The 13,335-nt window shown below is 42.2% G+C and overlaps 1 protein-coding gene across 1 annotated transcript in view; it reads left to right on the forward strand.

The window, feature by feature from the left end:
- The first annotated feature begins 219 nt into the window (after positions 1 to 219).
- The window catches only part of efna5b (ephrin-A5b), an 87,144-nt gene continuing 74,028 nt past the window's right edge, over positions 220 to 13,335 (forward strand). The window contains exon 1 of the mRNA XM_068738619.1: positions 220 to 344. Coding sequence (XP_068594720.1) covers positions 220 to 344 — 125 coding nt within the window. The remainder of the gene's footprint in view (positions 345 to 13,335) is intronic.

Below are 13,335 nucleotides of genomic sequence, written 5' to 3' on the forward strand. Positions count from 1 at the left end.
GTGTCCTCTCAAGTGTCCCCACTCGAATGGTCACGCTTTCGCCATCCTCCTCGTCCTTCTCTATGTTGCGCGCGTTTCAATTGACTCAGCCTTGCCAAACCGCGACAGAACTCCGAGGCCACATGTGAATGCGACCCGGTCCCGGTTGAAGCGCCCAACTCGACTCCGACTCGACGTGACACCGAAGAGAGGAATACGCGCCGAAGTTTCGCTGGAGTGATGCTGCAACTGGAAATGGTCCTCTTCGTTTGCCTGATGCTGTTGATGTGCGTATTTAGCCAGGAGCCCAGTTCCAAAGTGGTGGCCGACCGCTATGCCGTCTTCTGGAACCGGACCAACGGCAAGTAAGTGGCCCCCACCGTCCGGTGTGTTACCGCGGAGACTCGGCGGTGTCCTCTCACCTCGCATCTGCACGGACCGCGGGGTTCGCAGGTTTGCTGGACCACATCGGTGTTTATTCTCCGCAGTGAGTGCGTAATGCCAGCAGCTGGAGGTTCCAGGCTGTAGACGAGGATCCGGACCGAAGTGTTAAAAGACTGTATTTCTTATACTTGAATGGTTATAGATCAAGCTGTAGATTAAAACCATGCGTAATAAGGCCCGGTCTTAAAATGCACCGGATGGTGCTGTACCACTTTATCCGCTGTCGGTCGACTCTTATCAGATACATTGATTCTGCAGGCAATTCTAAATTATTCCGGACGTTGTTGAAAAGGCGCAAAAACCTGGAGCTTTTATCTTGTGTCGTTTCTTTGTCCGGCAGACCCCGGCTGGGTGTTTGCGCGGCCCCCACTGGACCCATTAACACCAGTTTCTTGCAGGTCTTAACTCGGCTAAACACCCATAAATGAGCGCAAAGTCCATTAACTTAACACGCATTCATCGATCTATCTCGGAGGTTCGCTGTCTTGTTTCGGAAAACTCAAGTTGGGGGGACAGGGGGGGGGGGGGGGGGGGGCATACAAGCAGGTCAAGCGACCCGTGCGTGCGTGGACGAGGACTGGTGCTGCGTGTTCCGCTGTGTTCAGGAGAGTTATTGTTTTATTATAGAGCGCCTTCATGAAATTCAGCACACTTTTCATGAATAAATTTATGGGCATGGATTGGTCTCAGCACGGGCTATCTAAAAGTGCATATACGGTGTCTATTAATATTATGGGTTACACGGCGCCAAGGCAGTCAAATTACATGAAACAGTCACTTTATTTATTTTTCATTGAAGACACACAGAAGAATCGGAGAGATTTATATCTAGGTTCAGTTACTAAATCACTGTTTTTGTGAAAAATATTTTTTGAAGTTGAGGAAATTAGAATTTCATTATTTAAATTGTGTTGCGTAAAATGTGGGCTCATTGGCGTTGGAATGAAGCACACTGCTGTGAAGTTTTTTTTCCAACTCCCAGGCAACAAATGATAGACTTTCTTGTTAAATCAAACAAAAACATATTTTTTAAATTCTCAATAAAAACACATGAATAAATCACAAAACACGACGTGTAGTAGTATTTAACTGTAATTTTTTATTTCACTAAACCTAGTGGTTTCTGTACTTTGTGAAAGCTTTCCATTTAAGGCTTTTGTAAACTTTTACTCTAGATAATGCAGCAGTGTGCAGTAGGATTGTCTACACACATAAATATACATAATATATTTATAATTATTTTATGTGCATGCTTAAATTCTGTAAATAACAACAACAAAAAAAAAAAACAATCCTCAAGTGCGTTTAATGAGACAGACTTTAGTGTACATGTTTGTCGAGACAGTGCTTCCCAACTAAAAGTCCCTCATGGAGTTACTGTACAGTCTTGTCCTGGGCCATGTCCCGGTTGTTGCTGTCGCCTCTAAATACTTTACTTTAGTTTACAGAGATCTTTCACTCAGCTGCCAACAGCACTTAGTATTTCTGAATAAAATCCTCAGCTTACCCTCAAAGTGCATGCAAAGCCATTAATAGTACATACTGAATTTGTTGCACAACTATTTATATTCAGTTTGAAGTTTTGGAAAACACGATTTATTGCATGAAGCAATTAGTGGTCAGGGGTACAAACGGAGGGCTGACTGCAAGCGCTCTCCTGAAGACGGGGCCAGTCCAGCGGGGTGTGTAGATTCTCGGGCTGATATACCGTATACCATGACTGTTGTGGTTTAGGTCTCTAACCCAGTTGTTTATTTATGGACCGCCTTCTTCAGCAGAGGCAAACACAATGTTGAGCTCAATCTTGAATCCTGCTCGTGATATAGGCTTTCATTAGATACTACATTTTCCTTTTTAACGGAAAGAAAAAGTTTTGACTTGTATGACTACTCAGTTCACTTGATATCTTCCAGATGTGCTGACAAGTTTTCTCAGTTTCAGTGAGAAAATGTAAAAAAAAAAGAAAATCTGAGGAAAACTACTCCTAATATCTGCTCTGACACACTCATGGTGAAACAGAGAGGAAGGAGAGAAAATACTGGTGCACTTTCATGTTGCGCTTTTCACTTTCCTTGGGTTTCGAGTAAAATCTAAAAAATAAATAACTTCCTTAGCTCATCTGTTTCTGAAGCTCTGACTTGCCTGAGGAAAGGAAATGGTTTTTTTTTCTTCAGAAACTACAGTGCTGCTGACACTCTGTTAGTCTAAAAAAGAGTTTGACTCTCACCCCTGCAGGGCTGAGACAGGAAGTCACAACGGTAACATAACAGCAGAGAGGACATGGAGTGAACAGAGATAGTAAACTGTCTTATTGATGACTCAGTCAATAAATATGAAGTCCTGTTCTTTGCGTTTGACTGTGGAGTGCTGCTGTGGATCCGTAACGCAGCTTGCCTGCGTTGTGGTTTGCTCTGAGACTCCACATCGAAAGCACGGCCGCTTAGAATTTACTGTGTTAGCGGTCCGTGCGCACGAAAAGTAACTTGAGCCAAAGTTGCATGTTAATTTATGATAGCAATAAATGAAAGCTAATCATATAATTTGTTATGAAGCACAGAACCTGAAGGATTATTTCCATGTTTTTGCCTGTAGTTTGACCCTCTTTACAGTCTTTCGTGTTTGAACACTGGAGGTCAGGGCTTGCTTTAAATGTGAAAGTTTCTTGTCACCATCCATTTTTTGCACTTTATGTAATGGTGCCTTCCACAGACTTTAAAGTTGTCAAGTCGAGGCAATCCATCACACTGAAGCTGCAGTTTGGGCTTGGTTTTATCTTTTAGTTCATTATTCCCAAGTTGGTTCTCCGTGTGCGGTGCCGTGCTCTGCTTACTGACTTTTGAGCACCTGAAATGCAAGAAAGAAATACCAAATCTCCACGTGAAATATCAACTATTACTTAATTTTATTTAGCGGAATTTTTTTTGTCTTTAGCGGCTGGTTTTATTATACGGTAATTGTATTATTTTAAGTCTAAAAAAGTGTTGAAGAACTTAAATATTTAAATCCCTCATTTCACATTATATTTATTTCAAAATGCTAAATGAAACCAAGCACACTCCTGGTCAGCAGCACTGAAGATAAAAAAAACCCTTCTGTGTTAGAAATGAAATATTTTGTTGGCAAAATGATGTTGAAATTTAGAATAAATTTAATTTTCCAGTAGTTGGAAGAAAAAGCAACGTGTAGATTATTGTAGAACTTTGTATTGATGTATGAGTTTGTTGCCACCGTTTAGTTGGTGTCTGGGATCAGGGCGGAGGGGTTTTCTTATTATTTTGTCTAAATTATTATTTTTTGAATACCTATTTTACGGCTCTATTTCTTTATTATACATGTAAAAACAATTATTTTAGTGAATCTTTCTTGCATGGTGTGGACTAATCAAATTGATCAGAAAGGCGAAGCTTGAGTTTTAAGCTTTATCAGTGATATGTATGAGTTTGACGAGATTAACCGGGTCAGTTTAGCGCTCAAATAACCAGACAAAGGACAAATATATGTAATAAAACCAATGCAGCTCTATATTCTTCTTGAATGTGGGTTGATGTTTGTGTACATTTTGCAGAAAAACAAGTTTAAGTGACAGAGTATGACGGCGAATTGCACACCGGAGTATTTTACAGTTTGTCAGAGTGATTTACAGCTTGTAAAAGTGGCGTTAGCAGCAGTCTTCAAGTTCAGTAAAGGGAGCGGCCGTCCGGAGGCACGCGGGAAATCTTTGCTTTTATCGTTCAGCTGGAAACAACTTCAAACGCAGCAACATTTTATGTTTTTAAGTTATTTCAAGCTCAAGGAACTCTTTGCATATTTGCATTTATTCTTCTGATGTTCCAGGCCGTGGCTTAAATGATGTCTCGGCTATAATGTTGAAGAGACGTCCCTTTCTTTCCGTTACCCCCCATGCCTCGATCCCGCTTTGCCTCTCGCCGCGCTGCGACTCCACACCTCTTCCTCTGCCGCCGTCTCTCCTTGTCGGGGACAGAAAAGGAATGAATGCAATTAGATATTTTGGGAGTCCCTCCACGGCTGATGGTCGAGACGGACACGCAGAGGTCAAGCACACACTTAGAGGAGCTCAGGGAGAGGTCACACAAATACAGCGAGGAATAGCAAAGCGGAAAGTTGGCCTGTGAATGTCAAACGAGTAACTGGAACTCTGCTAGAAGTGGCGGGTGCTATTACCATAACGGTTTGATGCTATATTGGTCTGATGCTATATGGTCGGTTTGATGCTATATAGATATGTAGTTTGTACCTGAACCAACTACATGATAGCGCTTTTTTCCTGTATGTTGTATTATTTTGTAGCCTTATCATGTACTGTTAACGGAGGACGGCCGGCACCGTAGTAGCTCAAGTCAAAGATGTTCCGCAGCAGGCTGAGTTCTCATTGTGTACACATGCTTTTATTTTTGAGTGCATGTCTGCATACGTGTATTCAACAAGCCATAAGTTCATGTGGCTTCCTCTCCTTCAGGCTCACAGATACCGGAATAATTACGTTTCTCCCCTGGACTTCTCATTACTTGTCACAGACCAGTGGGCTGTGCATAAACATGTAGTCAATCTGTGCTTGTTTGTATACGTGTGTGTGTATCGGGGTGTGTGCAAAACGCGACTTTACACTAACAAAGCCGTGTTTGCACGGAGGCGGAAAGTAATTCAATTTTCCCATCTGGCTCTAACAGATGTGAAAATGATATATTACAGTTGTAACATATATTGAGAATTCAAATCTTGAAAACCTGTAATTTTTAAATTAAATTTATATTGCCAGTGATTGTTGTTTTTCTTTTTCCTTTTTTTGACCCCATGCCACTTGCTCGTGTCCCCTTTATCTTTTTCTATACTGACTTACTCGAACTTGTGTTTCTCTCCCTTCGCTGCTCCGGCTCCGACTCTCTCCCCCTGTCACAGTTGGAGGGCTGATTAGTTCTTGTTAATGACCCCTTGCTCTGTCATTCTCTTATAAGCCTGTGGCACTGGCGAACTCGAGCGCCAACTGAGCTCCGGGAGAGCCGAGCGCAGGAAACCCAAAGAGAGCGATGCAGAAGATGAAGGGAAATAAACACACGGGACTCAACGGAAAATCAGCAAAACTGTAATGATGATGTTGTGTGAGATGTTATACTTCTATTAGTTTTAAATGGCACTTTGTGTTTTATCACCAGACCTGTAAATGTACTTTCCATTTAAATTTGATTTTTTTCTTCTTCGATTAACTAGAAAATGAGCCCAGCAGGCAGTAGTCAATGCTTAGTCAATGTGCTTGGCAAGGCAGCTGTTCTTCAGCCTGCAGTGAGAGAGGGGGGAGGACTCTTGGCCGTGACCCTTCTGGACTTGCTATGCAGACAGAGGCAGCCCTGTCACTGGGACAGCCTGATGGTCAGGCTGGAGCGTGATGATTTATATATATATAAATATAAATATAGCGTCTATTTCAATTGAATGACTAAAACGGCGGTTGCTGTGGTCGTCCGATTATTTACCAGAACGAACCGTATTACTCACGAATAGCTCCACCTGACCAAGGTGGTGAAACGGCACTAAAAGGCTTGAAAATACTGCTTTTAATGTTTGGCTTCCCACCAAAGCGCAGACGGGATCTCTTATTATACTGGCAGACGTGGAAAATATTGAATGGCAGCTTTAGTTCGGTTTCACATCTTTCCCTCCCTGGCCTGGGGATCCAAACTTTAATGTCCAGGTTTTTGTTTTCAGAGTAATTACTCCAAGGTCAGACGCAGTGCTGAAATACTGCTATCAGCTGAGTGATCTGTCTCCTACCCCTCATTCAACCCGTGGCTTTCAGAGGAATGCTCCGTATAGCTGCAGTTGGAAACCATAAAGTTATTAACCAGCTCCTGCAGCCGCATGTTAAATTTGAGGTGCAAATCACATTCTGGCATAAGAACAATACAAGCATCCTTTTCGTTTGTTAGTGTTCTACGTGTGCTTGTTTTATCAGTGACTATTTTCTTCTCTATCCGCGCTCCCTCTGTACCTCTTTCATTCAAAAGTCTCTTTTGTTTCCTTATATTCCTTCAGGTAACCAACCCAGAGGAACAGATTTGGGCACAGAATTGTTGGCCCAAAGTTGTGCTTTTATTGTAAACACCAGAGCAGATCTGTTAACATGAAAAAAGCAGAGAAAAAAAAGAATCGTTTTTTTGCTTGATTTGCAAAAATACAGATTTTCTCGAGGTGGAATAAGAGTTGAATCCCACTCAAGATATCTCACCATCCTGCACTTATAGCCGTCATCGGCTGCTGAAAATGGCGCCACCATATCCTCCTTCAGCTCCTCTGTAAGATGGAGGCTTAGAGGCAGCTGTTACTGTAGTAACGCTAGGTTGATCTATCACCCCTGACCAGAGAGGGGCGCTACTGAGAGGGGTCTGATCGTCCCACGTGCCGTCATCTCTCAACCTACAACATTTCTCAGCGTGCAGTTGGCGTGAATGATTTCATAAACCAGCTCTTTCTGCTTTTGGATGGTTTGACCTTGTTCAGCCCATTTATTGTCAAGCATATTCTATTTACAGGAACTACGGCAGCATGTAAAGGCCAAAACAACCGATGGCTTTGAAATTCGTTTTTCCTCTTTCTGTCATCATGTGTCGAACTGGAAAATGTGACGGGAACGATTGAGACTGTTCGATTTTTTTCCAGACGCATTTTCCACAGATAATTCCTTTCATGCTAGACTGGCTGTGGACCGTTTTCCTTATTTAACTTGGGGGGGCTGCGGGGGAGTGAATGGATGTTTTTCTAGCTGGGCAGCAGTGTGGAGAATAGATCCCAGAAGAGAACACATCTCCAGCGTGTGAATAAAGAGCTAATTGATGAGTTGTAGCCTGTTGTAAATGACTCATGAGGTAATTCGTCTTTACAGACAGCAGACTGAGTGGGGGGGGGGGGGCTGTACAGTTGTGTGGCCCGCTCTCTTCTTGGAACTTAGACCGTCTACTTGGTCTATTTCCAAACTTTTATATCCTGAAATAGAAATTCTAGATGCCATAAAGTGCTGCTTTTAGACCAGGTTTGGCGTTATCGCCTCTCCACGAGCTTGTGGCCAATATCCTTCAATGGTTTGAGCGGCAGCTTATGTTTTCATTCGCAATTCCCATGTTTACATTGGCTCAGTCATGAAAAGCTGAAGTCAGCTCAGGTGAAAGGGCTTATTGATGCCCAGTCCTTGTTTTTTAATATGAACACCTCTTAGGAAAGTTTCCATGGCTGGGAAATGTTTTCCACTGACGTAAACATAAACAAACAATTCCACAAAGTTTGTTGTTGTTTTTTTTGTTCGGCCCGCCACTGTGGCAATAATAAGGTAGCTGCGTTTACTTGATTGAATTGACAGTTGAGAAAAATACTACCAGCCAATGCGCCCCCCCCCCCTCCACCCAACGCAGGGCCGTGAGACTGAAAGGCGGCCATTGTTCTGCTCTCTCTGTCCACTCCGCACAGCCAGCGCTGAGAGTAATGCATGCGCTTCAAATGGAGGGAGAAAAAACGGGAAGGAAGGCAAAGGAGAGGAGGGAGAATGGTGTGAATGGTCAGGGGAAAGGGAACGTGCACAGCTGAAGATGTAGTACATTTGCAGACAAAAAAAAAAAAAAATGGGAGGAGTAGTTTAACGTGAGGGCCAGACACAAGGGGGGGGGCATGTCGCAGACAGGGGTGACAGCGTGTGGAAAAGAAGGGGAGGCAGTTTCTCTCATTCACAGCTCACCTTATCCATCCTATCCGTCTCTCGTCTGCCCTTTCGCCACACCGAGCCCATCATCAGCGCCGTGCTCTCTCTGTCTGTCCTTGCCGAGGTTTAAAGATGCATGTGGCTTGTTGGATCTCTATCTGTTTCTCTATCTCTGTGGGGGGTGACCATCTGTGGCGATTCTCCCGGGGACAGACTCCGGGTCTTCACCCTGAGGAGGTATCATTTTTGCGGTCTGGGTTTAGTGAAGCTGGGGCTATTTTCCACAGAGAAAGGATTACGCCTGCTCAGGTTTAGACCCCTGCTTTGTTTCCTCTGACACTGAAGACTCCCACACTCGGGGCCGTGTTTACTCGGGGGTTGGTGCTCGAGCACCATGTTGGCTCTTGCTCTGAGCTACTGTGACACATTGCTCGATGTGCCCTTGAAAATTTGCCTTTCCACGGAAATACCTGCTTTGTTTATGTTTGGACATTAAATGCTAATTTTATTTTGAAATATTCTCTGCGATGGAAACAAATCTGTATTATTTTAATAAGCTGTTTTTGACTTCAGACAAAGCAAAGTTATGGACTCATTCATTCCTTTCAGTGTGTGGAATAAAGTGGATAATAATTATTGTAAATCAAATGACAGACGTCGCATTTTTTAGCATCTCTTGGTATTTTTCTTTGAGTCTCTTCCGGCATCAATTTAAAGATGGAAAATCGAATGAGGTTGGGAAAATATATATTTTTTTATCCCCGTCTTACAATAAACTGAAAACTATTAGTCAAGATGAATTTAAATGAATCTCAACAAATACTACTTTGCTGTCTTGGCTCCAGGCCTTTAATCAGGCAACAGATGCTTGCCTGATCTGAGCTCCAATCATAGTTTTCAATCAAACAGATAATTCAACATAAATCCACAACACCAAACTTCACTTTTTATTTTTGCATCTGTGGTCCTCTATGTCCATATTTGCAGGCAACTCGTGCATAAAAAGACGTGCATGTAATTTGTGTGTGTGTATATATGCACCGTTATCCTAAGCCGACCTCACACTCCCTTTTTTATAGTAGAGTACAGCACGATTCTTGACACAGTTCTTTCTGCGTTTCAGATTTTCATTTCAGTTTCAGATCTTTTTATTTATACGTGGCTGTTGGTATTCCTGTGAAATAGAATTGAGCGTATTCCCCCCACCTAAAGTGAAAATGATTGATCCCCGGAATGTGTGCTAAATCCCATCTTCACCCTCTCCTCTCATCTGAGCCCAGCTTTGACTGGTCTGGTTTACTGCAAACATTATCCCTCACGACTGAATACGACACCCCAAAGAACGCAGATGGACAGAAACACGCATGCATGCACATCATTCCGGTTTGGAAAGGCAGTTCATTATTTCTTTAGTGAGGTTCAAGTTGCAGAAGATGTGGTATTTATTCTGCGTGTTTATTTTCTTCCTCTAAATCAGTAAGCAGCAAGCCGTAGAAAGCAGCAGCCTTTGAACCGCGGCCTATCCCATGACTGCAGCCTTGGGTATTAACCCAGAGCCACTGAGAGGCTTAAAAAGCCATCAGCTCATTGTCCGGAGACACAAAAACCCCCTTCCTCTAACCCCCGCATCTTTCTCTCCTCCTTTCCTCCTTTCCTCTGTCCTTAAGAAAGCCTCAAGCTGGCCTCTGCTGGCATTCATATTAATCAGTTTTAAGGGTCTAATGAGATAAGTGAGACTTAAGGGGAGTCCCCAAAGTAGCCTAAGCCCTCTGGATAAGCAGAGGTGATGAGCGCTGCCTATGCCTACATCCTAAAGAGTGTGTGTGTGTGTTTTCTTCAGCATGACCATGCATATAAAATTATTTTATGTCCTTCGTCTTGTTGATTTTTGTGGGCCAATACATTATCTTCAGACAATCATCACCTCTCCTGGTAAATGAAGAGGCAATGACCATGATGGTTTCATGATTTGGTTTTGGCTCAGGGGTTGAGAAGATATTGCAGCCGTGGATTTAGCTAACACCAGGTCTTTTCCTCTAGAACTCCCATTTTTTCCTAATCCCGCTTCGCGGTTCATGCCCCCTGTTCCTCATCCTGCTAAATATTCCTAGAATAGAGGCCATTTGCTTTGCTCTTGGCGCGATAATGTCCTATCTCCCTCTTAGTGGGTTTTCTTTCCCTTTGTTTCTCCTGGATTACTAGATCTTTAACTGTACTGCCCTTGCGGGGGTCCAGCTGCCCACTGTTAGTATTAGGGTCACAGCACATGACTGGCAGTTCGCTTGACTTTTTTCCCTCCAATTGATGGCTCTGCTTTTCTTTTCGAAATCTTTGTTTTATAATCACATATACCATCCTAAACCCTGTGCGATTCCAATTTGAGCTTTTAACTTCAAGACAGTCAGGTTGATCTACAGTGTTTGTGTGTGTGTGTGTGTGTGTGTGTGTGTGCCTATATTTCTGTGTTGAAACCCAGACCAAAAGTAAATAATAAATAACCAAACCAATAAATAAAAATGGAACCGGTGAGAGAGAGACATAAATATGGCAGCAATGTGTGGGTACATTTTTAAAATAAATTTTGACGTTTTAAAACTGCCTAAATTAGGCATCAGCGATGACAAAATACTCGTCTTGTGTAATTTGATAGATATATTGAGTAGTAATCTGTAGTAATCCTCTGAAAAAAATGCACTGGGAAAATTTATCAATTTGGTTTGATTAATTTTAGGGTCCCCCCCCCCTCCCATGTCAAACTACTTCAGAGGAGACGTCGGTTTTATCAGAGGGTTGAACTGTATGAGTAGCTATCAGGCGGGCAGGTCCTCAGAGAGCTCACTTCACCTGCTGTTCTGTTGCTCAGGGCTGCTGGACTCCAGGACCGGAGACATTCCAGCCAGGATTAGGGCGTGCATGGCAAACGGAAGCACAAATAAGAGGGGGTGAAGGGTTTTTTCCTTTTCTCTTTTGTCCGAGAAACAGCAGCCCAGTTTTTTTGCATTGGCGCCGTACGAATATAGTCTACCTTTGATGTTGCAACATGTTCTGCAAAATTCACTTTCAACACAATTTGAAGATTGTAATCATCAAGCTTTCCAGTATAGAATTAATATTATTAACTAACATTTAACCTCAAAGTAATATCCAATAGAGTAAATAATAATAATAATAATAATTATTTTTTAATACCATTGATTACAAGAAGTAGCAGCTGCTATTGAGTAATTATGAAGAAAGCATTTTAAAAACTTTGAGTAAAAAATAAATGTGTTCACTTTTAATAACAATTTTTACTATTATATATTATGTATAGTTGACAAAGCCATGTAGTGCAAAATGCAATTCAGCTAAAAAACAGCCATCAACCGAATGCTTTTCTGTAATTAACTAACTTTATTTTCATCTAATTATTTATACTTCTTATAATTCATCTCGAATTTCACATTATTTTATATCCTGTGAGTGTGTGTGTGTGTGTGTATATATATATATATATAAGAATATGTATATGTCCTGTCAATATAATAGATTTGACAATATCTGTTTGAAATTTGGCTTAGCTTGAGACAATATAATGTTGCCTCTGCTTCATGATTTTTTTATGCGGACTTGGAATCGACTCTCAGAAAAGTCTTATTTTCTCATATTTGATTTGAGTGGCTTCGGGTGGATTGATGAAATAATCATTACTGTTTGTGATCTCTAAGAAGAGTAGCACAATATTCCTGAAAAATGAAGACAAACTTAAAACATGAAGGTCATATTTTTTTTGTTTTCATCTCTGGTTTGTTTGACCTCAACCTTAACCAACCGCACGCACACGTAGGTGCTGGTGAATCTGTGCACTTTTGTCTTTTAGAGGCTCTGCTTGCAGATTTCTTTGGTGTCTGTTTTTGTATTTCTTTTAAATTGATGAATAATATAACACAAAATATAAAGATGAATATGAATAATTTCTCTTGGCTACTGACCACGCTGACACGGTTCAGCTGCTGGCCGTGTCAGACCTGTCAATCTTTCAGCAACATCAGCTTCACAGCTGCTTTAATAATGCATTATAGCCACACTTTTTATGTCCTCTCACGCTCTCTATCCCATTTCCTATCTCTGGGATGGAGAGAGCTGTCCTTACATTAAGGCCGGGTCAGATTGTGTCTGCTGTCATACATTAGCAGCAAAGCCGTCCCGCCTGTATCACTGGTTAGCGGAACATGGCACAAAGATGGCTGAATTATTCACACCCATAATTGGCCTTTATGTCCTGCTGCCGAGCCTGGCCCCACTGTTATTCTAGTGCATAATTGATAATGCTCAGAAGTGGAAAAGTTAGAATAGCAGAAGTAATGTGAAGTGAAAGTGTAGTCAGGCAGCACATGAAGGGAGCGGGGAGATTGGTGGGATGGAAGTGGGCCCCTATAGGAGTTTTTACACTGCGATTGTGTTAGCCTTTGCGGGGCTTAGTCCCAGATAGCGTGAGGATTGTGCGTGTTGGCTAGCCAGAGTAGTGTGGGAGTGAGGGGGGGTAAAGGCGGAATGAAAGGAGGTGGGAAGGGTTAGCGATCCTGAGGGATCCGGAGTAACAAGGCCTGACGCTGAGCCGTCACAGAATGTGGTCTGTTTTTCCCCGAAGTTACTCTGGGACTCCACTCTTGACAAATTTTTTTAGACACAATCAAATTTGATTAAGGGATGAGAATGTGTATTTTTGTCTTTTAATTGGGGCGGGGTAATCGCACCATATCTGTTATCTGCATGGTTGATTTGGACTCATGGGTTGGATTTTCATTGCAACCTAATCCAACTGTAGTTTTTTTCCCCCGCTACCTGCTTGCTGAGGCAGATAAGAGAGGCATCGACATCTCATTACAGCCATGCAGTACAATGCTCAATAAGCAGCAACCTCCAGAGACGAGCAATGATTGGCTCCATTCCAATAATAAGGAGAGTGAGGAGACCTTTTGACGATAATATAATACCTCACACCTGGAAACAAGAAAAATGCTGTCTGATACGGTTTAATGTTTTGTTTTCATTGATCCAACGTATGGCAGAGCTTCATCTTCACTTATCTCCCCCAAAGGAGTTATTCCTACACCGTTTTCTAGACCTATGCACTTAAATGATTGGATATTTCTGTCGGAATGTATTTTTCTCTCCTGCCACCCTACGTCTTCCTGTCATGAGTTCTTCCAAATCGAATGGAACAATCC

The sequence above is a fragment of the Brachionichthys hirsutus genome, chromosome 4, assembly GCF_040956055.1.
Source record: "Brachionichthys hirsutus isolate HB-005 chromosome 4, CSIRO-AGI_Bhir_v1, whole genome shotgun sequence".
Taxonomy (NCBI): domain Eukaryota; kingdom Metazoa; phylum Chordata; class Actinopteri; order Lophiiformes; family Brachionichthyidae; genus Brachionichthys; species Brachionichthys hirsutus.